The 25966-nt window shown below is 40.2% G+C and overlaps 1 protein-coding gene across 1 annotated transcript; it reads left to right on the top strand.

Moving 5' to 3' along the window:
* On the top strand, nt 1-23955 carry gpat2 (glycerol-3-phosphate acyltransferase 2, mitochondrial). Its single transcript, XM_061072376.1, has 22 exons — nt 1-72; nt 2798-2908; nt 3228-3298; nt 3386-3496; nt 3922-4044; nt 5300-5399; nt 6388-6521; nt 6811-6910; nt 8959-9138; nt 10076-10174; nt 10759-10841; nt 14410-14540; nt 14664-14734; nt 14991-15151; nt 15274-15377; nt 17138-17313; nt 17907-17984; nt 18331-18453; nt 20827-20947; nt 21175-21243; nt 21607-21662; nt 23845-23955. The coding sequence occupies exons 1-22, from the start codon at nt 1-3 to the stop codon at nt 23953-23955; spliced, it is 2385 nt and encodes a 794-aa protein (XP_060928359.1).
* The last annotated feature ends 2011 nt before the right edge of the window (nt 23956-25966 follow it).

Here is a 25966-nt window from a genome sequence, read left to right on the forward strand (position 1 = left end):
ATGGTGCAGGAGAAGAATGACGGGATAGACAAAGACATGGTCCCTCTATCAAGTCAGCAGAATAGACCTGCAGTAAGAGCACAGCCTGCATCTCTCCCACTGTCCTCTCTGACTGACTCCCTGTGCACTAATCTCAAACTCTTTGTTCTCCACAGTCACAAGAGAACAGTCACAGTGTACAGACCCATGTGCTTGACTCTGTCGTTTAATAAATCACAAGATGTGATGAATCAGTGAGACATTGAACATTTTGTTAATAGTATATTAACATTTTAAGAAGCATTCTCTTTCATAACTAAATAAAAATACACCAGTCTCATGTCTTGTGTGTTTATAATGGAGGTGGACCCTGAAGGCATGTTTAGACCACAAACTTTCACTGCATGTCACGTTGTGCAGTCTAGTACGGTACAATATCTGGTCAGGGCAAGTCAGATTGCAGTGGAAAATCATGGTGCTACAATCTGTATTTAATAACGTGTATGAGAGCAGAGGTTCACCATCGGCTTTTCTCATCCATTTGCACTGCTCTTGACTTTTGAAAATGCAGCTCTGTTTGTCTTTGCCAGTCATTCAAACTTTTTTTAACCTAAGGCTTTCGTTTTAGTGGATGTGGGATCGCAGATTTCAGATTGTTACATATTGGACTTCAAACACTGTCTGAAAACTCCATATTGATCTGGGAGCAGCATTTTGGATTGACAAACAGATTTTACAAAGTTTCTCGGATAGCTTTCAATGTTTTCCCAAATCTTTCAATGAAAAACTGCCTTATAGCTTGGCATAAAGAGAGAATGGTCTAAAACTCAAGTGGTTTTCTCAAGAGGTTGACATTTACAAAAGAAGCACATAGAGATGTGAAATAACAAACATTTGATAGCTTAAATATTTGGATGTCATTTTTAATACACATCTTATGGACTTTAAAAACCAAACAAGCTAAACAAACTGGCAGATATAATCACAAAGAGACCCCTTTCTAATGCACTTCCATCGTCAGGGATGGGAGACTACAATTGTTAGTGGCATTAACATTTGCTGTGTGCTTTGGCATTAAAAGCGTCACTACTTTGCAGAACTTCAACTTCTCCTACAGTCTTATCTTATCTGGTAACATTTATATTCTCCGTTGAATTTCCTGACACCACATTTCATGAATGCAATTCTTTGTGGCCACTAAACGTCTCTAATCCGACCGTCACTTCAACACATGAATGCACCGTCTGACGCGTATCAATTCCTCAATTTCAGCACTATTAAAACTAAATAACTTTTCACCAGTGCATTTCATTATGATGCATTAGCTACGTTGAGCAAGTTTTAAGCCTCTGTGAGCTAATTTTAATGGCATACTAAAATGAACTATATCCAGAGGGCGCCTGGAAGGTTGTAAAAGTTTATTGAAAAATCAATGTGCCATTTGCATGAATTGGGAAATGGTTATCAGTAATGCAAGTTTAAGCACATAAAGGTACTGGTGTGGTCCTTTTGGACAGACCTGAAAATTGTCAATCTGCCATTCAACAGTAGAGTGATACTAATCTTCTCATCTCACTCTGATCATTCATTTTCTGCTTCTACTACTCCCTTTTTATTTCCTTTCCTCCGAACCGGTATAGCCATTTAAATTATTGATATTTAGATTCTTGCTTTGTCATTAAAGCAATGTTTTGGCTTAAATTAGACATTTTGGACATTGTTGGTGAGGATGCTGATTCACACCGGTGCTTATCTTACTGGAATACCTCATTATCAGTCAAACAGGAGAAGGTTTCATTGATTGTAGGACATTCATTAGCTGATTTGATCTAAACGGTGTAATTAGTCTGACTCCTAACAGATGAAGCAACAGCACTCACACACACACACACACACACACACACACACACACACACACACACACACACACACACACACACACACACACACACACACACACACACACACATATATTGTTGATGTCAATGTCATGCGGTTGTCAATGAATCTGTATCATTGCTGTTGTCACAGTGACACAAATATTTGCACAGCTGTCAAACTACTGTAAGATATCTTAAGTCTGGTTGACTGGTACACGCGCAGTTTCTCCTGTGCTTCAGTGCATGATCTCTTAATACCTCATGTGCACTGTTTGCCTGATACTGGGTCCCATATGGGGCCTGTATCATATTTACAGTACTGTACTGCAAGATATTACGTGCTCCCAGGGATATAGAGTTAAACCAATCGCAGCAACACAGGAATCATAACAAAAATGATGAAATCAAGAGCAAATTATCTGAGCACTTAAACTGGCTTTTTTTCTCTCTTTCAATTCTCCAGTGCCTTTAAATCGCCTGAAGAGCCGATCAAATCCAATGTAGCTCACGCTAAGTTAGATAAGATTTTATCGACACTGCCATTATTTGTCAACTTCTTAGATGGTACTCTTTCATGCACACTAGAGATCAGGTTTCTCGATACATCAGATAATATGTTTATTTGTTCTTTGGCTGGCTGCTGTAAATATGTGTATAGATGAAGCATGTCTGTGATCAGATCACCCTCTAATATTAAATCTACTGTGAAACAACAGGTTCTGTAACTTTTCTTCCCATCTCAACTTTACAACTATCTCTTGATTACAGATTGTTTTTATTACATATGGACAATTTGTTAAAAGTTTGATTTAGTGGGTGTAATTAATTTGGATATAAAGATGCACGGCCGTGAGTAATGATCTTATTCCAGTGATGAACCTTGCCTACATGGACGTGGTTGCAGTCTTCATGTTTGTACATTTTTCTTTTCCTCTCAGTTGTCATGGGACTTGAAGATCAAGAAAAGGCGGATCACTGTACCTCCATGTCTTGGCAAGTACAGACCAGTTGTGGGCCAGTGTTGCCACCAGTGCACCCCAGACAGCCTGGTGAGTGTTGCTGCCAAAGAAGGTTAGATAGAGAAAAGAGTAAAGACAAGGCAGGAAGTGAAACTATTAAAATGAGAGAGGTATGCAGCCTTTTTTTAAAAACAACCTACAAACTTGTTGCTGTTGATTTTCGTCAGAGTCCAAATATTATTAAACAAATGATTTCGTTAACTGAACAAATATGGACCTGTCATTCGAACCTGGTTTAGGTTCCGTGCTTTCCTCGATTTGCATGCTGTTGTCATCCTTCAGTTGCATGTCTTTTGGACTGATGTTAATACCGATCATCTGTCTGTTTGTTTTTTCTGTCATGGCTTAGCGTAAGAGGTTTGGACAAAACTCATTGCTTGGCTTCCACAACATTCTTAGAGTCAACGAGACACAAACCAGGTAGTGATAAACTTTCAATATATTTTAGCCCAAACACACTCGTCCAAGCACGTGTTCTGCCTCTGAGTGGTGTGTTTTCTCTTGTAGGTATCGAGGCTGGCTGGTGCGGAGGGTGTGCTGTGCATTGTTTGTGAGGGGTTGCAAGGTTTACGCGAGTCCAGCTACAAACAGACTGGAGCGAGTCTGTCAGAGCAACAGGTACCCGAGGGGAAAGAGGAGAAGGACAGGAGTAGAGATGCCAGAGGAGAATAAATGAATGATAGGCAGAGATACAGAAAATAAAACAGAATCCTGCAGTTCAGGAGAGAGAGAGAAAGGAGGGGAGGAGATAAGACACACAAACAAAGATATTGAAAATGTGGCTATCATGGGGTCTATGCAGAGCGAATGAAGAGAAATGTGATAAGTTTGGAGTGCGATCACACTTTCCCTATCTCTGTCTGCGAGTCCTCAGTTTGTATGTGTGGTTGTCTCTCCTTAGATGTAATTGCGTTTAACCTTTATGTAACCCCTCTACTCAGGGATGATGTTGTTGTTCTACTGGAAGGCGGGTGTTTGTCGGTTTGAAGCACAAGAGAAGCTTTGTGTGGTGTTAACCCTGCTGTCCTGTGACTGTGTTTCAGGGTTAAGGATGTGTTAGCAGCAGAGCATACAGCACCTGAGGGGCAAGACCGCCAAGGGCCGCTCAAGCTCCTCTCACCATTCCTCCCCACCATTAAAACCTGCATCTCCCCTGGCCTCTTACGGTGTGTGGGGTTGTTTATGGGATGGGCACGGATGGGCACGGGTGGGCAAAGAGCTGCATTAAAAGATGGTTGCTTAACCTTCCAATAAGAAGAAAACAAAAAATGAAAACAGTATCTGTGCGATTGAACCAATAGAGCTGTGGGAAGTTTTTTTTAATGGACTAGATTATTTTGGATAGTTTAATGCTACTAGATATTAATGTTGTGGCCTGCACTTAAAATTATTCCCATTTTATTTTTTCATGATTCAAACCTATGCAAACAACTGAACCAACAGACAAGTATCCAGACAAAACTTGACACAGCTCATTCATTTGTGCCATAGAGCTCATTGGTTGTCCAAACTGTTCCTTACATTGTGGTAATAGGATTTTGAATGGCTGCTCACTAGATCACCACATCTGCAGCTTTTTGTCTTTATACTTTATTTCTAAAGATGTACTTCCTCAGTGGGAACCAAGGGACATAAGTCAAAGGTTAACAGAATTTTGAAAAAGTCTGAAGGTTTGGAGAAACACATTTTATTATTTACAGGATACTGTTTGTCCAGTTCTTTCCCCAGGAGCTGCAGCTGCCATTGCTATTGAACAGGAACCATGTAAAATGCAATCGCTGTAGCAAATTCCGATTTGTTTTTCAGTTACAAACAAAACATCACACCATAGTTAACCGATTTGTCCCAAATGGTGCAAACATCTTAAAATAACCAGATTTATCTTGATTAATGTGTGTTTGAACATTTTAAACCTTTTCTTGTGACTGTGTGATTTATGATGCCTTTCAAGATGACAGCTGTTGAGGCACAAAAAACTCTTCTATGGGCTGTTAAGGGCATGTAACAGACTTTGTCGCTCCAGGCAAAGACATGTGCGCTGTTCTATTTAAAATAGAAATCAGGTGGTTTTTCTCTGTCAGAGTCTCTCTCTGTAGCAATGCATAAAATTATGTGAATGACTGTAGAAATTCAGTGGAAACCTCTGTCTCAGGCGTCATCGCTCCATCTGCAGATGTCATCATCATGCACCGTTCTTAATCCCTTTATGTCTGCTTCTTCCCTGTGTCATCAGTTTCTTTCTCATCCGAATCCTTATTATCACCATTATGTTTCACTTCCATCTAGCTCATTTACATGTAGTCACACTTAACTCCACCCTCTCTCCCTCTTGGTCGACAGGCTATTTTTTTTTTTGCATTGCTATCTCTCTCAAGTCATAATTTATTTTTTCATCTTAACATCTCTCCACGTTCTATCCAGATTCGTGGGCTGGGTGATGCTGAAGATGTTTTCTTCGTTATTTGGCAGCATTCAAGTTAACCTCAACCATCTGCCCGATTTGCACAGAGTCTCGCAAGAGGTACAAGTAGCAGTAAACATACACATGCATATGTAGATGAAATGTTCTCACTTTTGTATTCATAGATATGTTAATATGTCATAACTGCAAAGAATGTCAGCTCCTCCTGCAGAGAATGGAAGATACCATTATTTTTTGGACATAGTTTAGGCACTTTGATATTTTGGCTCCACACACATCCTCACTCAGGAAGTGGTTATGCTCAGCCATCTGATGAGATGGTAAACAGCTACACTTCTGTTTGTACTCATCTAGAAAATGTCTCAAGTTAAAGTCCGTACAAAGAAGTTGTTTTTGTTTTGTTCTTTCCTTGTTTTATTTAATTATGTGAGTAAAGACTACACAACTCTAATTACATGGTTGACTAACCAAAAACAAGTAAATAACTGGGCCAGGCCACTGGTTCACTGTTTCAAGATGAGCATGAATGGATCTCAATGAAATGCTGTCGTGACAGATATAAGGGCAAATTCCCCAGGAAATTAATTTACAGATGCTGATGATTTTCAGTTGGTTGTCGTATATATATATTCAATGTTTCTCTGTAAACTGTCCTGTCTCCTACATTATTTTGAATTTGTTCAAATCATTTACTTTCACTCGATATACAATTGAGTTTGCGTTTGTAGCTCTTTATGTTAATGTCTGTAATGGAAAATAATTGAATGGTACACTACAGAAAGACCATGTTCAGAATGACAGCGTTGTTGATGACCTCGAGGAAGGAATAACTGAAAGCTTCCACAGTCCAAAACACTCCCCACATATCTCTCTGCTGACATCTAACTACTTTTATTTGAGTTGTTTTTAAATTAAACATGTATTTTCTTCTCCCATCCACTGGTACTATCTGAAGCTTTCTTATAACATTGATTAAATATAGGGCCACAGAAACTTAATCTGTGCACCAGTCAGCACAGTCCACTATTGTATGCCATTATGAAACGCAATGTGAAGAATCTAAAGCTTCCCCTGTCCTGTAATTCAGGGATCTCTGCTGGTTTACGTTTACGTGCGTCAGAGCGTCGTGGACTGTGCCCTCATCCCTCTGGTGCTCTTCTGTCACAACCTGAGAGTCCCATACACTGTTTGTCCTCTTCAGGTTTACAGCTCACCCCTCAGGTAAAATCACACAAAGCCACATAGAAGCTTCCAGGTAAGTCGCACTGAGATAACAAAAAAACAGTCAGTATCCCCCCCACACAGACACACACAATAATGCAGACACCCTTTTGTTTGCCAGGAATGAGATGCTGAATTTATCACTTAATGTACATTCACAGCACCCTATTTAGGCCAGTCGATTTAAATTTAAACACAGTGTCAAGATGCATCACCACACCAAGCTTCTAAGTTCCAAGCGTCTAAACTCATTATGTCTGTGATACTGAATCCTAAATGTATCCTATAGATCAATCCTGCAGAAAGTGGGCGTGATCCTCCTTCCACCGTCTGCATCGACTGAGCAGGAAGCTGAGGCGGACAGACTGTACTCACCTGTCATGACCTCTGTAAGTAATCTGAGGTTTATCGCACCTTTGTTGGTAACGGGAGGCTGCAGGTGATCATACTGATCAATAGATTCAGTTGTGATTCTCCCTTTTGGATTTGACATGTTTTTAGATACACAATCAAATTGAGGAAAACATATCTGTAGATCTAATTGAGAAAAGAAGAATTAACCATAAACTTTCTTTTATTTATTATTATTTCTCTGCATTATCTATTATTTCTATTCCATCCAATAGATGCTGAGATTCTCTTGCATAGCAAGAAATCTAAAATTATGTTTTAAAGATATATATCATCATTTGACTCTTCTCTTACTCCGATATATTGCACACATTTTCACAATTTAATTTTTTATGTTTCATTTGTTATATATAAATAAAGTATATTTTCTTTCTCCTTGTACTAACAATACTATTAACTTACATCCTAATACATTCCTTATTTGTAAAAACACACTTATTAATATACAGGATTCTGAAAATCCCCTTGGAGAAACTACACTGAGCTAATTTAAATGTCGACCTGGAATGGAGCTTGTGTCTGGTGATGCATATCAACAACACAGTTTATTTCTTCCAATTTGTTGTCTCCAACCCCAATGAGAATGAACTTAAATACAGTTACATCCACACATTTTGCAAAGCTCCTTCAGCCAAAGAGTGTTTTCAACAACAGTTTTCACATTTGTAAATGCCCCCTTCAGCAGTCAAAAGTTAATTTGGGTTTTGTGTACCGTTTCCTCAGAGTTGCCAACCATAAAAACAACCTCTTGGTACAAATCAGTCAGGCTGTTGGAGCTTGAGTGTTCTCATTAGCTGTCGAAATGAAACCAACAACTCTTGTATACAGGAGTGCAACACTGGGTCATGAATCACAAATCATAATGCTAATATTTTCGACAGAGGGTAATTGTATAAAATGGTAAGCTAAAGATACCTGTTCTTCCAATTTGCCTGTGCATTCGGTTCAATGGATTCTTCCTCACGTCTGCACACTTTTCTTCGCGCTTGATGGTTGAGTGTTATCACACTCAGCCCCTCAATCAGAATAGGAGCTGTCTTTTCCCCCACTCACTCATTTCCCAGCCTCATCTAACACTCTATTCCTCCTGAAATTACCAAGGGGCTTGAGTTTCACTACAGAGATTGCAGCTTTTGAGTTTTCTGCAGTAACAAAGTAATGAGGAGAGGGCGGAGAAAGATAAATAGCGATGGTTAGTTTGATTGTTTGAGCTTGGAGGGTCTGAGGAGGTTGTGTCAGTTTTTATCAGATGGTAATTTGTGTTTTCCCCGTATTTTTGGGAGATTTTCATGTGTACATGGCTCCCTCTCTTTTGAATGTATCACAGTTCCCCTCCTTGTGCCCTTTGTCTAAGTGCCTCTATTAACTTGATTTTGTCAATAATCAATGTCTGTTCATCATTGCTACTCTGCCTTTGTGTCTAGCTATAGAGATATGTGTGCTTTGTATCAGTTAACCTGACGATGTATATCATTTCGAGGAGTTACTGGCTTCATTAAGATCAATATTGTGCTATACAGCTCAATGAAATGTCTCAGTGTGACATTAATCTACAAGATTTCAGCCGCAGTGGAACATGAACAAGTTGTTTATGACTGAAGCAGCAATTATTTTTTTTTCCATTGACCATTTGTGTGACGAAGCATATTGGCTATGCGTGAGAAAGCCTGCTTCTTTATTGGTTGTATTTCAATGTTAATAGACCTTTATTTTTTATTGAGTAAAGGCCTGTTTAGCTGCTGTTCAATGGTAATTCAATTCCTCCTTTCTGTGAGGGAAAAACATCACTGGGGCAAAGGAAATATCTCTGCATATCATGAAGAGTCCCCCGCAGTCCCTTTTCTTTCTGCTTGTTATTCCATCTGCTTCATGAATTTTGACTTCTCCTCCCTCAGCTGTTGTTTTTTCATTGTCTATGTATATTTAAAAAAATGCAAGGCAGGCATTTTATGTTAATTGTTCTTCTACTGCCAGGACTTTTCAGACCTTTGCCCCCCCCCCCCCTTTCTCTCTCCTCTCTGCTCAGCTGGTACGTGAGCTGCTACATGAGGGCCAGGCGATTAGTGTTGGTGTGTCACCGGAGTCTGGCCAAGGTGGCCAGTGGCTGGCTCGCATCAGACAGCTCATCAAAGAAGGACATGTCCCTGATGTCTGTGTGGTCCCTGTGGGCATCTCCTACGACTGTCTGCCCAAAACTAACATACAGGTGAGACTAATACACTTAACAAGAGCCTTCAAGTGAACAGGTTCCGTTTAGAGCAAGGTTTTCAAACTGTGACATGTGCCTCAGAGGAAGAGGAAAAGATGTGAGGTAAGAATACTGTATGAGGTGTGAGGGATGTTGCTGCTTTAAGAACAACAATAAGTCAGTTACTGTCGTTTGCCACAGTTATTCATCCAGCAACAATGTTTTTAGTTTTGTTCATTATAAAAGTAATCTTGTGAAAGTTGTATTTACATCTATGGGAACATTGCAGACAGAAACGGACCATACATATTATTATTATTAGTAGTATTTTAAGAGGCTTCATGAACATTAACACACATTATTAACTGATTTTGGAATTTTGTATTGCTGCGTCTTCCCCTGTTCCCTCATAAAATTACTACTTAACAAATGTTTTTATCAATATTTGTGACATAATTAAAGCTCAGAATATCACAGTGGGGAAGTGATCGTTGCAGCTGCCAGTGGTGATCCAGTTTACAGCTCGAGAGTCTTTGTCACAGCTTTCTTGTCTAATATTGTAATATTTGTTTTTTTTAGTTGAGTAGATTTGCATTTCATTTTTTCAAAGTCGGTGGCCAGTGGCCTCCATTAGTTCTGCTCTCTGTAAGCTTCACTTATGACACCGGAGAGTGGATTTAACTTTCGGTCAATTACCATAATATGGTCCTCGCTTTATCGTTTTGTTCTGCCATTCAGACACATTTCACATACAGTACTGTACACACAGTTCCACTCATACACACTCTGAGACTGGGTACTTGTCCTATTCACCATAGATCTGCTCATTAGTGGTATTGCTGTTGGACTGTTGTCCCCAAAGGCGAAAGACCTTATTATAATATAATCACTAACTCTGTTGTCTATTTGTGTGTGTTTCTGTTTGTGTGTGTGTTTGTGTTGTATATCCTTGCAGGTTGGCCTACGAACTGTGTTTCAGTGGCTCTTGTCTTTTCTCTGGAGGAGACCAGAAGGATGTGTGAGGATCCACCTCTCGCAGCCCTTTTCTCTCAAGGTGCACGTTAGGAAGAGCATGTCATTTAGGACTTGTCATTGGCAAAAGTGGTTCCCATTTCTTTGTCTTGTGACCCTTTAAATCCTTTATTACATCTACTTGTGACACCTCTCCACAGGTCAACAGACACATTGACATTTGTATCCCCCAAAAACGATTTACCTCTCAAATGAGAAAATAAAATTGCTCTTCTTTAAACTTCATCCTGACTCAGAAGTTTATATTTTGGGCCTGTAAATTTAAGAAGCTTCCTACTTGAATGTAGACATATTACAGTTAATTTAGCATATTAAACATCTCAGTATATAGATGCAACACGCTGCAAACCACAGCCCTCTAAACTAGTGTAGAGATTAAGGCATTTAGCAAACTGGCGTCTGAGTGCAGTCAACATCTGGCAGAAATAATGTAGGAATGAGCAGCTGAAGACATATATGAAATCAAATGTTTTGATACAAACTTAGTTTTTAACTTGTGCAAACTAACTCAGTTAATCTCATTGTTGTGATGCTGCTGCTGGGTGATTTAGAGATAATACCCCAGCAGCTCTGTGTATGCATTCATTATCCTTTTTGTGTGTGTAGGAGCTGTGTGGTTCAGGGAGGTGCAGGGTAGATGAATGGCTCCCTCTACAGGACCTGTTGCTGCCTGTGATCCTCTACAACAGGTAGTCAAATCACCTGTGTATGTGCACCTGTATGTTCCAGTGAGTGTTCGTACTGCCTGTGAACAAACCCACAACAGGATTCAGATGTGGATTGTGTTTTATCCAACATCTGTGAAATTAAAAAGTTGCCTCCTTTTTAACTTTGACGATCAACTTTCCTCTAAACCGCCCATCTGGCACAGACATGACGCAAGCTCTGATGAGAGTTTTCATCCTCTTAGACTCGGTCCAATTACCATCAGCGTAACACAGTCAGCGCCAGTGGAAAAAGATAACCGAAAAATAACATCCTTGCTCGATGGCAGACAAAGATGCTTCTCTCATAAAATGTTTAATTCTTTCAAGAGAGAGCACCACACAGGGGAAACAGCGCCAGAGACGAAGAGAGGTAGAGGGGGATAGAAGGACTGGGTTGTTAGTATGTGAGCTGTTTTGGTTCTATATCATTTACATGCAAAGTCTTTCTGGGTCTGCGGGTACTGAAGTTTCAGCTTTTGAAGCCTTGTTTTTGTGCCAATGTATTAAAAATACAGCAAATATCAGGGCTACCGTAATGAAAATTGAAAGTCCTCACATGTAGGGCTGGACAATTAAGAGAAATTGTATTGAAACCGACATTTATAACCTCTAACCGACCTAATTTTGTTCATGAAAGTTAATTCAGGTAATACTTTCCCCAATGCTGGCATTAAGGAACTGTCAGGTTTCCACTACATTCCGTGCAGTTATCACCCTGCTGCCTCCCTCCTCACTCCCTGCTGACATGCACTCACATTACCCATTAACAAGAAACACCGACACCAATCAGAAGTTATTAGGACACGTAGGCTACAGGACTTGAAGTTTAATTTACTTTAAGGTTTAGGAGACAGGTATATAAACACATTGAAAAAAAGGTCCATCACTCTACACGCACACCGTTTACACACAACACGAGACGTGACGCACAAAGCCAGGACATCAGGGTTAAAGTGACTGGAACGATTCAGAATCAGTATCCGACAACAACGATTAATAACTAATTAAATGTGATAGTCAGTTTATGTGAGGCGCCACAGAGACAGGGAGACAAACACACAAACACACTCCTTCAGACAGGAGAGAATTTCCCTTCCCATAGATTATGAGTTCAACTTCATTGTTGCAGAAGATGCGATGCCAAACATTTATCCAGCAACATAAATATGAATTCAGCAGGTTTTTATCAAGATCAGTTCAACATGTGAGTGATTAGAAATGAGCAGAGGAGCAGAGTCTCTTGTTGATCGACACTGAGTAATGCGGCAAGTAATTAATGCCTCCATTAATGTAGGGGTGTAATTAAATAATTGTTAATCAATCATGATATTGATTTGAAGTCATGTCACCGAGACCTACATACAAGTCTCATTTTAAAGAGGTGCACAAATGGATTATTTATTTTTTGTTCGCGATGCAAACTGTCGCTGTCGCTAGGATAAGTTTATTAACAAGGCCAGAAATAACACACTCTCTGATACCAGACTCTACAGTGAGCACTAAAGTAAGAGCATTACTAAATCTGCTTATTCATGCAATTATTCAATCAGCTGATTGGGTGGCAGCAGCACAAAGCATAAAACCATACAGGTATATGCCAGGTTCTTCAGTTAATGTTCACTTCACACATGAGAATGGTGGGTGGGTCTCAGTGACTTTGACTGAGTCGTAATTGCAGGCTGGTTTGAGTATTTCTGAAACTGCTGCTCTCCTGGGATTTTCCCACATAGTTTCTCCAGTTTACTCAGAGTGATGTGGAAAACTCAAAGCATTCAGTGAGCAGCAGTTCTGATAAAGCTGTTGAGAGAGGTCAAAAGAGATCGGACAGACTGGTTGGATCGTGTATCTCCTTCAAGAGGCTTCTTTACTTCTTAATGACTAGTGGGAGGTTTCAGGTATTTAACTTCTCCGGATCGTTCCCTGTCTGGAGAGTTGTTGACCCCTCCCCCCCGTCCAACTTTCCATCTGAAGTCTCGATAAATGTTGCCTGGTCTGATGAATGTGAGTTTCTGCTGAGGCTGAAAATGGTCTTGCTGAATTAAGCATCAACAGCATGAATCCATGGGTCCAACATAACTTCTGTAAACAGTCCAGCCTGTTGTCTGTATAGGAATTGTGTGTGTTAGGCCCTAACCCTAACCCTCTATCACAGTTTGAATGCCAAGAGTCTACCTGAGTATTGTTGCTGACCATGTTCATCACTTTATGGCCACAGTCTTGTAATGGCTACTTCAGGCCCCATGTCACTAACTAAAGTTCTTGAAAATTAGTGCAGGGAGCCTCAATCTGAATCTCAGTTGAAAACATCTGTGATGTGGTAGAGCAGGAGATCGGCAGCCTGAATGTTCATCTGATATATCTGATGTAATCATGTTAACTATGAAGCAGAAGCTCAAATAAAAACCTTCCAACGTCTTGTGGAAACCAAACCACAAGGATCTGCTGTTTTTATGGGAACAAAAAGGAGGAACAACCCAGTATTCGTATGGTGTTTATAATAAAGAGTTGTGTGAACGTCTCCCTCTCACTGACACAGTTAAGAAGCGTGAATAATACCTACTTTTACTGCAGCTAGCTTGAGAAAGAAACCTCATAAAACACCCACAGCCTGAGGTTTTATACACTCCTGTGCCCCTCAAAAGACTGAACCTAGAGATTTGGTGACAAATCCTGTATTAAAAGTGAATTGATCCTTACTAAATGAATGATCTATGATTTATGACATATGATATTTTGTAATTACAACCCCTTTTTTTCAGCTGGAACAAATACTTGTACTGGGACTCACATGATTTGTTGTGTAACTCTCTTGACAATGAATGCAATTTACTGCAACACATTCTAAGGGCATGAGGCCAACTGTTTTTTATTGACTGTTTTACGAGAAAATGTAGTCCTGGTTGATTTGGTGAAACCCGTGGAAACAGGAAATTGGGTTTAATATGACAGTAGTGAATAGGGCAGAAAAACAAACTGGTACTTTCCTCCCATCAGTTGGGATTCGTCACCTTGCCGTTGTTCATCTAGGAACTTTGTCGTTTCATTATTTGAAACAAACAACACAGAAAATGATGGTTGTCTGCTGACGTTGTTCTGATTACCTATTGTATAAAACAATCCTTGTTTTGGGAGTAATAAAGGATTGTCTTTTCTTATCTTACTAACTGCAGTGATGAATACATTGCGTATTCGACGGGTGTTTCAAATTAAAAGCTACTCCAGGTCTTTTCTAGTCAAATGCTTTTAATCTTATACAGAGAAGAGAGTGAAAAGGGAATAGTATGGCTGTTATCATTGAGATAAAATGACACTGGATCAAATGGTGGACTCAACCACAATAACAGCTAAAGAATAGGAAAGCAGGCTATGAATGTAAAATCATTAAATAGCAATTGAGGAAAAACAATCATGAGTTTGAGAAATGGGGTTTGATTTCATGCAAATTTTAGGGATTACAACTTGAGGGAGGATTGAGTTTGTAATCTAAAATGAAATAACTTTAAACTCATCCTTGCAGCCTTCGCTTCTTCTTCTCATGTTTCCTCTCAAGATCTAACACTGTGTTTGGGCGGAGGAGGATGTTGTGGCTCCTGACCTCTTCTCATTATGCATCTGAACTTGATGAGCTTACTCCTACAGAGAGAGACCTCAGCGTCGCCATCATCCTACACCTCATCTTCTGTAGGTCCAGGATTATGTACCCCTGCTGAATTGTAAATTAATTTTGATAAACTGTTATTTTAATTTTATGCAAATTGCGCCGGATTATCCGCTGCTGTGTGTGTGTGTGTTCTCTCTTTCTAGCTGCAACTTCCTGCAAGGCTGTGATGTCCACCAGTCTGGTGTCCAGTCTTTTGTTGTACAAACACCACAAGGTACAGACATCATCCTTGTGTTGGTGTGTTTGTTGAGCAATTTTCCCCACGGTGCTGTCGGTGTTAAAATCCACCCCTCCAAGGATCCATCAGTGCTCTAAGAGGCTCATAAACAGAATTGGTTTTTCGTTCTAGTTTATTAGAGTGTGACAGTGATTTCCTGAGTCATACCCAGAAGTCTCTAATTAATGTGTCCAGATGGTTAATGCTCACGTCTGATTTTGGAGCTAAACTTCTCCGTCCTCCTCCTCCGCAGGGTGTTAGTACATCTGTCCTGTGTCGTGATGTGGCCTGGCTCACGGAGGAACTTTTGTTCAGGAACAAAGACGTCGGCTTTGGGGGGAGTTTACCGGAGGTTGTCCACTATTCCCTCTCTCTGCTGGCCCCGCACCTCGTCATAGGTGCAGTGCCATCTAGGTTGGTTTTCCGTCTGTGAACCCAGAAAACTGCATCCAGCAAAACTGTGTTGCTTATCAAAAATCCAATTCCCCTTTCAGTGAAACCTCTGTCTCCATTAATGTAATTTCTTCTTCTCATAGGAAAGATCCTTTTATTGTTCCCCGTCCCTCTCTCGCTGCCTCACTTCACCTCGCCCTCCAGGCTCAGATTGTCACACACACCTTTATATCAGAAGCTGTTGGTGGTGAGTGACTTTTCATGCATATATTTTCTGTTACAGAGAAAACTCTTATAACACTAAAGTTGAAGTATCATTTGGAGACCCTGTGTTCTCCAGGCACCTTATTTTCCGTGGGAGGCCTTGGCAGTGGCTCTGACTGTTGGCATGTCAGAACGGAAAATCTGTTTAAATCATGACATTTCAAAGTAGCTCAATATTCTCAATGTTTAAGGAAGACCAAACTTTGAGCCATGTCAAGGTGCTGTGCACGCAACTGATTTTGTTTTCCACTTTAAAAAAGTGATGACAGATCATTAGTAGAACTGAAATCCTTCAGCTGGTTTGAACTCTTTATTCTGTCACTTCTTGTTTGTACTTTTCTTCTAAATTTCCACATTTGTCAACGAATGTGACATGTAGAGACAACACAGAGGACCTTGCCTGTCCTTTAACAACGGAAAACTCATCATTCAATCCGTGCTATTTGGGCGATATCCTCTATTTTTTTCCGATTCCTAATAAACTGTTTTATATGTCATATACCTCAGAGCCATTCAATTTACCGGCTGACTTGTAATCACACTCACCAAAGGGTTATATGTAAAGGTAGGATTGTCATCTCTGCAAACCAGTATACCCGTGTTTTCATATATACACCAATGCAATCTCATTCCTGTGAGGGAAGAGGAACTTCATATTTTAATATTTATAGCTGTTTTATTAGTTTGTCTTTGTGTGGGAGCTGTTAAATACAAATCTACATAGTGGATGTGGAACTCTAGAGTTGATGATTTCCCGAACGTTTCCCAAATGTTTTTGTTATTTTACTTTACTATAACATCGTTTATTTACCAGAACTACAATCTTTACCTAACCACACTGTAGCTGCCACATGCAGATATCGCAGAAAATGAGACATTTTGGAACTGAACCTAATCAAGGGATTTTTGGAATCACCCAGTTTTGGCGGTCTTGTCTGGCAGAAGGTTTTGGAGAACAGCATAATAAATATGAGTAATATATGGTAATGTAATGTTGGGAAGCCTAGATCCTTAATCTTCCCTCTATATTATCTATATTCACTCATCCTTAAAGCAAAAAGATACTGTATCTGTTGACTAAACCACAGTCAAATGCAGTTTTGTTTTTATACAACGTGGTCACAGGCAGATTTGGGTGAAAGCACAGAAAGACTTGTACGTCACTAGTTGAGTTAAAAATAAAGCATTGTTGTTTATGAACAACAAACCTTTTTTGGGAATTAGTCTGCTTCCGTGTGACTCATTATTCCTTGTTCGATTTGTTTGGTGGTTTTGGAAGTGAAGCTGGTGGGCAATGGGCTTTTTACTGCTTAAAGCCTCTTTGCAGTAGACTGGGGGCTAACGTCGAGTGATAAAAACAAGTTAAATCAGTTCTATTGAAGCTATGAGTTGCTATAAAATAAACACTGATTTGAGGAAACTCGCCTCATCCCCCAACAGGATTTGTGTTCAGTATTTCTCTTGCAGGTTTTACATAGTGATCAAATTTAGTGTGAAGGCAGCTCTGTTTATGGACATGAATGATGAGGATGTTAAGACTTTCCCACCAGCACATCAAAGTAGGATAAAGGGGGATTTAAAGTATAAATAAAGACATAAACTTGTGTAAATGGCGGAAATCGTACATCAAACAAAGGCTATGTCAAGTGTCATTTTAGGATAGTTTGCTCAATATAGACCCACAGTATGTGCATTATGAATTGGAGCAAATGGTCAGATGTTTACGTGCGTTTGTGTCCTTAGCATGCGCCGTGTCCTCCATGCTGTGCGAGGTGGCCGTCAGTGGCGTCAGGAGCGGGTTGAGGAACGATGGTGCGGAGGTCAGAGGTGACCCAGACTTTGATGTGGCGCTCTGCCAGTCTGAGCTGACGGAGCGAGCCCTGCAGCTCTGCCACCTCCTGCCTCCGGGCTTCATGCCAGTGAGTTTGAGTTCATGACACACACACGCACGCACACACACACACACACACACACACACACACACACACACACACACACACACACACACACACACACACACACAGTATATCTCATTCAGTGGATGTTAAATGGAGCTGAAAAGCCATTCATCCTGCTCTGCTGCCTCTATCTCGGGCAGAGAGCTTTTGGATTGTGTGTGTGTGTGTGTGTGTGTTTTGGCGTGCGTGTGTGGTTGTCTATTTACATGCTCCATCAGACTGACTTCAAGGGCTGCATCTGAGCCAGCAGAACCATTTCTTTCTCTGTTTGCTCATCTTTTATTTCAGCAGCAGCTCTTTCTTGTCTCGTCTGCTTGCAGCTACGCTTCTCAGCCTGTTCTTTATTTCGCCCCTGCTCTCATCCCCCTGCCGGCCATCTCTCCTTCTACTCGTCTGATCTCTGCTACATCTCTAGTACACACCTCATGCGCTCTGCCAGCTTTCTGTTTCTGCACTCCTCTCGATGCTTGATGGACAGACTGGCGCTGTTGTGCCTCAAACCTGTCTTCTCCATTGAGCTCAGCCGTCCTCGCTTTGTCTCTCTCTCTCTCCAGCCCTGTCAGTCATCCCAGAGTTTTGCTCTGGACGCCATTGACAGTCTGGTACGCTGTGGCATCCTGATCATGGAAGAAGTAAGAAGACTTTTTTTTTTTAACACTGTTTTGTCAAACATAACAAAGTATTGTTTTGGAAAATACAATTGCTTCAAGATTGATCCAGTATAATATTCAGACTTTTATAAGTTTAAAGTGTCTTCAAAAAATCAAAGCATTTTCTTAAATAAATTAGTTAAACAATTGTTCATAACCCACAGAGAATTATCACATGAATCTGCAGCTGTGCTCATCTTTACAGAACTTTAAAGTGCATTTTCTTCTTTATGTGTCCCGTTCTCATCTTCATTGTTTGGGTTTCCCTCCAGCCGCTCTCATAGTGTTTATATTCAAGTTTTATCTTCATAACATTGATCCTGTATAGATTCCCAGAGATGTTCCCATCTGTGACTTCTGGAAGAGAGAGGGCACTATGACCTGGACCACCTCTGACGACCCTTATCACAGCGACTCTGACTGTGATGAGCAGGACCTGCGCTCCTACAAGGTAAAACACTGCTGAGCCCCTCAGGCTTCTTCACATGCCTCAGAGAAGCACCAGAGGTTACATGAAGGGAAGAACACTCCACAAGGGGCAGACCCACAAAAGATGGCACCCTCGGTGACTGCTTATGAGGCACGTGGAAAAATACTAGACACACCACATGAAAAGGAACTTTGAAGTAACTAAATCTCCATCACAAAAGCACCTACACAAATGAGTCACGTATCTTGAATGCCAATTAGCAGTACTAGCGGTATGTGTCAGCTTTAAAAGAAGACAAACTGTCATGACTGTTGTATGTGATTTTCCAAAGCAACACGAGACAGCTAACCAACTTCCAAAGGGACCAGACAGGCAGAGCTCAAAGTGCACGTGCATCTGTCACAATAAAGCTGCAAAGTGACATTAATGTGAAGGCTTCAAGAGTCATAACAGTCAAAGTAGGACCCGAACCGCATTTTAACAAAGAGCAACAATCAAAGCACAGCGACGTGATTGGATAAACACTTTAATCGAACCGCTAATAAAAGGATAAATCACCGTTATCAATGAAAGAATTATCGAATCATGAGGAGCTTTTTTTCTGAACAGACGTTTTCTTCAACGTTTAACAGATTTGTTTTATTTGAGTGTATTTGTTGCATCAAAAAACAAATTCAAAGCACCAACTGTCATGTAACCTTTCTTGTTTTGAATTGTCTGCCGTAGTTCAAGCAAACATGGAAGTCATTTAACTTGTCTCAGCGTCCAATTGCACATGACCATGACCTATAACCTATAACCTATGCTTTTGCCTGAAGCACTTTTATATTGTGTGAGTGTAAATGTGCAGATTGTCTTTTTGACCCCTCAAGTTGAAACGCTGCATTATTAAAAATTTGTGAGAGCTTGAAATATTCAGTGTGTGGACTACACTGAATGCTGCTTCTGTTCTTCACCCCCATCCAATTGGGGTGAGATATGCACACTGCCTATCCTCCTCTACCTACAGCCATTTTTTGAGACCTGGCTTTTATTAAAAAATGTAACAAACACTGCACCTGGCTGGAGTGAACTACACAGAAGACAACCAAATAAATTCTGACGCAAACCTGTGCTGCAAGCAAGTTGATCTACCAGTCCAAAAAGAGCAATGCCACCTCTGTGCTGCATAAAATCCTTTCTTTAACTTCATCTTTGTCTACAGAGGAAGAGCCTCGACTATGTTTATACAGTTTTACTCGCTTTTTTTCTTCCTCTTTTACCAACTCACTCTTCTTCTCCCAGTTCCTCTGTGCCGCTGCCCCCAGCTCAGGTGCTGAATGAGGACAGAACACACTCCGTACCAAACAATATAAAATATTCTCTCACCTCCTCCTCCTCTACTGCCTGTTATCTCTTAGGCTGCATAAATTCACTTGGGGTGGTCTCTCAAAGCAGGTGGGTAGTGATTCATGTTAAGTTGCAGCAGCATTAACTTCTCAAGAAGAAGCCTGGTCTTGTGTAGCTTCAAAGTTTGGAGATTTATTCTCAAACACCTGAACTCTAAAACTCCTTTTTGTTTTGTTCGCTGTCTTTGTGTTTCTAAAGGTACTTTATCTTATTTTATGTTATTTACAATGCCAAGCAGCCTCTCTTGCCTTGTTGGTAGCTGCTGTATTTGCCCTTTGGTCATAATGTGTGTTTCCTGCTCGTCTAACCATTTAGATTTTAAAGTGCTACTGTGTATTGATGCTTTTAAACCGTTTATATCCCCACCATTATTTGTTTGATGACCAATCAAATGAACCTCAATCGACTATGTGCCCACTTCTCGTTGAAATATTGAATGTCAGATATCACTGTATTTGTAAGGATTACAGTAGGATAAATAAGAATTGGTCTGAGTTTATATGTGTGTAGATAGCACAGAGAAACTATAACATCTGCTGCAGACTGTTCTGTATGCTGTCCTGGTATGGGGCAACCATCCCTTGAGAGATGTATAATTTCATAATGGACCAAGTAATACAGGGCAATTCTACAGGAGCAGCTGCTAACCTCCGCTCTTATAGAGTATATTCCCATGTAACAAAATTATAATGGCCCCATCCGCACAGTTCACTGTGAACTGTTCAGAAAGTGCTTCTATGAATCCTCAGTTTTTTTGTTCTCCCTCACGACCAAATGCAACCATGAGCTCAGGTTTTATAGTAGATGTCTGAATTCATGAAGTCAGAGCAGGAATAGATTTCCAGCTTCTGAACCCTTGAAACAGAGGAAAGGTTTCTTTATGACAGAATTGTCCAGCAAAGCCATATGGACATAGGTATCACAATGTGCTCATTGTAATGGAAAAACATTACCTTCATCACCATTTTGCTAATTTTCTGCTTTATCCATATCCACTTTTCCTAGATAAGTCAGCCAAGCCTCTGTCCAGAAATGCTCTTCTTCCTCTGCAGTATGCTGGCTGGACATCTGAGGGCGCTGTGCTGGTCCACAACCGGACTGGACCTCATAGACTCACCTCTGCCAGGTATAGTGTTTTTACAGGACAATGTGAATTTTTTATACAAATATCTGTTTCTTTTAAAAAGTGTGTGTCTATGTTTCACTCTGTGCAATTTGTACTGACCCGTTAACCACTCACCAGCCTTAAATATTCAGTATATTAGCATGTTGCTGAACCATGAATACTACATATAATAACTTTGCAGATTTTCCAGAATAATTGCCTCTATTTTCATGTTTTTCCTGCTGTAGAAACAGAGTTTGTGGCTCAGATACACTCTCATCTGTGTGACACGGCAAAGAAGAAGAAAGCGCACTATGGTGAGCTCATCCTGAAACATACACACACACACAAACACGAAAATCTATAAAAGCTTGTAAACTTGCCTCGTCCCACTGATTCGGTGTGTTGTAACAAATCAGAGACTGCTGAAGAAACGCCCAGAGATTCCCCCACTCACATCAAAAACTCCTCTTCCTCTTCTTGTTATTCTCATTCTTCTGCTGCTTCTTAAAAAAACACATAAGACAATCAGAAACCACCCAAATGACAACCTTCAATAATACAAAATCCCCTCACTCCTGCTGGAAATGGCTTTGTTCTGTTATCTCAACCTGGTTTTTCTATATTGGATATATGTCTGTTCTTTTGATTCATGTGTGCCTTTGTGTCCTATCTCACAGAGAGCTGCTCAGAGGAAGCTGTGCACACTGCAGTTAGAACACTAATAGACCTGGGGGTGAGTGACAGCCTCTATATGAATGTGTGTGTGAGTCTGTGTGTGTCTAAATATGTTGGCCTGTATAGAATTAGTCCGTATCGACTCAGGACTGAAAGTTTATGCAAATTCCAACTCCTAAAAAGTTGAGCTCAAACGTTCATCTGTTTCCCGGATGAAAGTGATTTAAACCCCAAACCCCAAAATGGCAAACGATCGGTCAATTGCTGGCAGCATTTTTCAACAATATTCTTAACGTCAGCAGGAATACAACCCGATTTTAATGCAAAGTCTGACTTGATCCATATCCAATCATATTTGTGGCGGAAATGTCAATCTGAACTGGAGTCACTGGGCCAAGGACACAAGTAATTTAAAACCATAAATTGGAAAAGTAGCACAGAAAAGTCAAGGTGTCTTAACTGTGGCAGTGTGATCTACATTTCATATTTATTTCTTATAAACATAACACAGGTATTATTTTAACTATGGACTAGATGAAGAACGCATCTACACTCGTTCTCTCTACCCAGAAATGAAGGTAGATGATATGAACGCTACCATCTTGCACATATGGAGCGAGAGTCTGCACAGTACCGATCAGGGGGCGGAGCCATGGTAGCGAGGACCCATCGATACTCAAGCTTGACCAATCAGGAGTCAGTCTCAGCTGTAAATAATGACTTTTTACCTCTTATAGCATCAATAACTATTTAAAAACAAACATGAAGACTTGAACAGACATCAGAGTGATAAGAACTACCTGAGACGACAAAAATCATCTTTGAGAAAAATGCATTTGACATTTGCCTTGCATTTTTAATTTTGTCCATGACCCATCCATTAACATGTATGAGTCAGGATTTCTGACCTATACTGCAGCCAAACACTAGGTGGCAATCATGTCGCTTTTGCTTCACTTTTGGTGAGCACTCATGTCTTATATAATCTTTATAGTGTACGTTAAAGACCTATAACCCCATTATTAACGTCTTTATCTGTTTTACTTTCCCCCAAGGACACTTTTCAAGTGTAGTGGAACTAGATTTAAAAACATTTCAAACATTAAAAATGTATTTTCTGTTATCAACATTTAGCAAATGTAGTTTCTGTTTGGAATTAACTCTTTAAAGTCTCTAAATACTACTTCACTATGTTAATTTGACAACTATCGTTAAAAGTTACTTATATCACAAGAATTGTCAACAGAAAGTATTTGATCATCATCAAATCATGAGGTTAGATAAATATTTCTTTGTTTGGGTTGTGACCTGAACTGAAAACACCCCACTGAGGATATAACAGAAGCTCTGAGGAGGCCAGATAATTGGTTATGATTTAGTCTTTGAAATTTGTTTATCACACATTGAAAGAAATGAGGCACCAAATGGTTTGTCTTGCAGAGATATGTGCATCAGTTATCGCTGCCTGCGCCGACTTAGCAACCGGCAAGCGCTCATGAAAAGGAGAAGAGCGACCTCGCCGATTGGCAGCAACTTAAAAAGCAGTGAAGAGAAATCTCCCCTATTCTTCCTAGAAAAATGGAGAAGTTTTCCCCATAAATCATAATTTTTTGTGTTCATAAATATTTAAATCGTTGTTTCGGCACAAAGGCATTTTGCCATTCAGCCTTTCAACTTTGTGAAGTAGGCAGTGACTGCACCGATCAGTCGTATCAGTCTGCGGGTTGGGAATCACTGTCTTTAAAAATAGAGCGGCATTGACCCATATATCTGCAAAGATCTCATGAGGTACTTATTAACTTCCTTATTAAGGTTATTATCAGAAATGGCTGTTATCTTGTTTGTGTTTAGGATTTGACAGATGATTTACAATTCTGATCACAACGGCAAATCGAAAAAAGGACATTTGGCTCTAATTATGCACTCGTAAAATAAAGTATGAATGAAGTGATTTAGTATTTTTTTTGAACTTTCTTTTATGTGTTCTTTTTTGGAAAGGTATTTTTTTATCTCTTTTATTACCTCAGCGTTTTTTATTTGGCCTTGTACAAAAGGTACTTCGCTAAAGATAAGGAAAGCTGCGTGCTCAAACTGTCCAAACAAAGGTGACTGAATAAAGAAGCTCAGTGTTAACAAGTGTCCTGACTGTCTGTCTGTCTGTGTGTGTGTGTGTGTGTGTGTGTGTGTGTGTTTATGTGTGTGTGTGTGTGTGTGTGTGTGTGTGTGTGTGTTCACCTCAGGTCATTTCGGAGGAGCGTCAGAACGATGGCGTCTTCCTGGGCGTCAGTCCTTTGTTCCAGTCGGCAGAAAACAGGCAGAAACTGCAGCGCTTCATCAAACAGTTTCTCTAATGTAATCTAACTAATGTGCTGAACTGAGCATCCAGACTCGAGGCCTCAACACGACTCTTCCTTGTAGAGTCTGACCTCATCCTGTGTTAGTATCAGAGAAACCTATGTTCAGTGTTACAAGAAGGAAGATCTGCGCCGAGCCGGGACGCCCGAGCCTTTAGGTTAATTGCATTTTGATTTGTCAGAGATGAGACATTGATTTTGAGTTTATCTTTAGTAATGGCATTAGCATAAAGCCACAGGAGACGGGGATTATGAAGTCCCTGTAATCAGATGTGAGGACTCGTAGGATGATGATGCTCAGTGCAGCTTGTGTTTCATGTTTACGTTTGTAATTAAGGCTGCTGACGTTATGTTGGTTACATGTGGAGAATGTTTTGGTTCTTGTTTTTTTCCTAGTGTTTGACAGATGGATCCTTAAAAATTATTAAAGTGAGTTTCTTGTTCCTAAGGTGAAGCACTTTAGAGGAAAACATTTAATTCTCCTTCCTGGAGATCTCATTTGCTCCAGCAGCTCATCCTTCTGAGTGGCTCCTCTCCTGCATGCAGATCTCTGTGTGCTGACTCAAACCTCTGGAGTCGGTCTATTCCACATCGACCTTTTTGACTCCAGGACACAGATCCAAATCGATAACTCTCTTTGAACAGAGCATAGCTTCCTCTGGCAGGTGTTAATGATTTTGAGTTCACAGCCAATAGTTTGTACAGTGAAGAATCTCAGTGGCTGTGAAACAGAGCACAAAGGCTGTGAGTCTCTACTGCCACCCAGTGTTGAATCGTAAATGTACATCCAGGTTAGTTTGGGAATGTTCCCACAGGGTTATATTGTTTTGTGGTGCTGTTGAACTACTTCTGCATTATGTTGAAACTTGTTTCTGATATTTTGTTCTGTTTGTATCAGTGATGGTGAATAAACAGTTTAGTCTCCTCTGATTCTGAAGCAGTACAGTTGAATAGCACCTCAAATTAGAACTTTTAAAATCACCATACAGTGAAATCAACCCTTGAATGGCTTGATTGAAAACTGAACTAAGAAACTATATAGATGGGTTCATAGTCGATGATTGTTGCATGTATCTGTGTTAGTGCACATAAGTCACCCCAGAGTATATTTCTATAATATTCCAGTTAAAGCATCTGCACAACAGCTTTTTGGGGGGAATTGAAAGTAACTTAATTTTTTTATGATACAAACTTAATCTTCAAAATCAAACAACTTGACTTAATTAAAGATTAAATATATTCATTTTGTTTTCACATTTACAAAGAAAGAATCCATAGGGTGAGTTGAGGAGGAGCCTGGCGCTCGGGGGGGGGGGGGGTCGATGCTGAGCTCTTGTGTAAGTGCTGTGACGTAAACCCTCATTTTGAATATAATAATTCCTCCCGTCATTAATTGACTCAGTGGTCAAACATAATACCAGGTTCAACACGTCCCCTCATGGTTGTATAGAGAAGTGTGAAGGGCTCTGTTCAGTCGTGACTAAATTAAAGCTCATCTGTCAGTGGAAAAAAAATTCCAGTGAAGACAGCAGCTCCATTAGTCAAAGTAATTGTATAGAATTTTCTCTCAGGCGACGGAGGACGGTATATTTCCCATTTAATTGAATTTCCACTGTCACGAGAAAGCTGCTTTACATTATGAGAAAATATTCATGATTCCTAAAAGAGCGTAGAAAGTTTCTTCTGTGATTTATCCGACTATCAAAGATAATTAGAAATATTGCCCACATATGGGAGCGCGTGGAGAGGCTCATTGTCTCTGCTGTGGAGCACGAGTGGGCGGCTGCTAACGGGGGAATGTTACAGCTGCTGACGACTGTCACTGTGACTCAGATCTGGGGTTTGGCTGCAAACACCATATTGAGTCATGTAAGTGCACTTTTCCTAAAAGAGATGTTTCCTTCCTCACAGTGAGTGTAGCATCAGAAATACACACAATTTACACATTTTCACAGAATCAGGCTGAAGAATGTTACCATGAAAATAGTCATTCGTGAAAAGCAAGCGA

This window comes from Limanda limanda, chromosome 5 (assembly GCF_963576545.1).
Source record: "Limanda limanda chromosome 5, fLimLim1.1, whole genome shotgun sequence".
In the NCBI taxonomy this organism is placed as follows: domain Eukaryota; kingdom Metazoa; phylum Chordata; class Actinopteri; order Pleuronectiformes; family Pleuronectidae; genus Limanda; species Limanda limanda.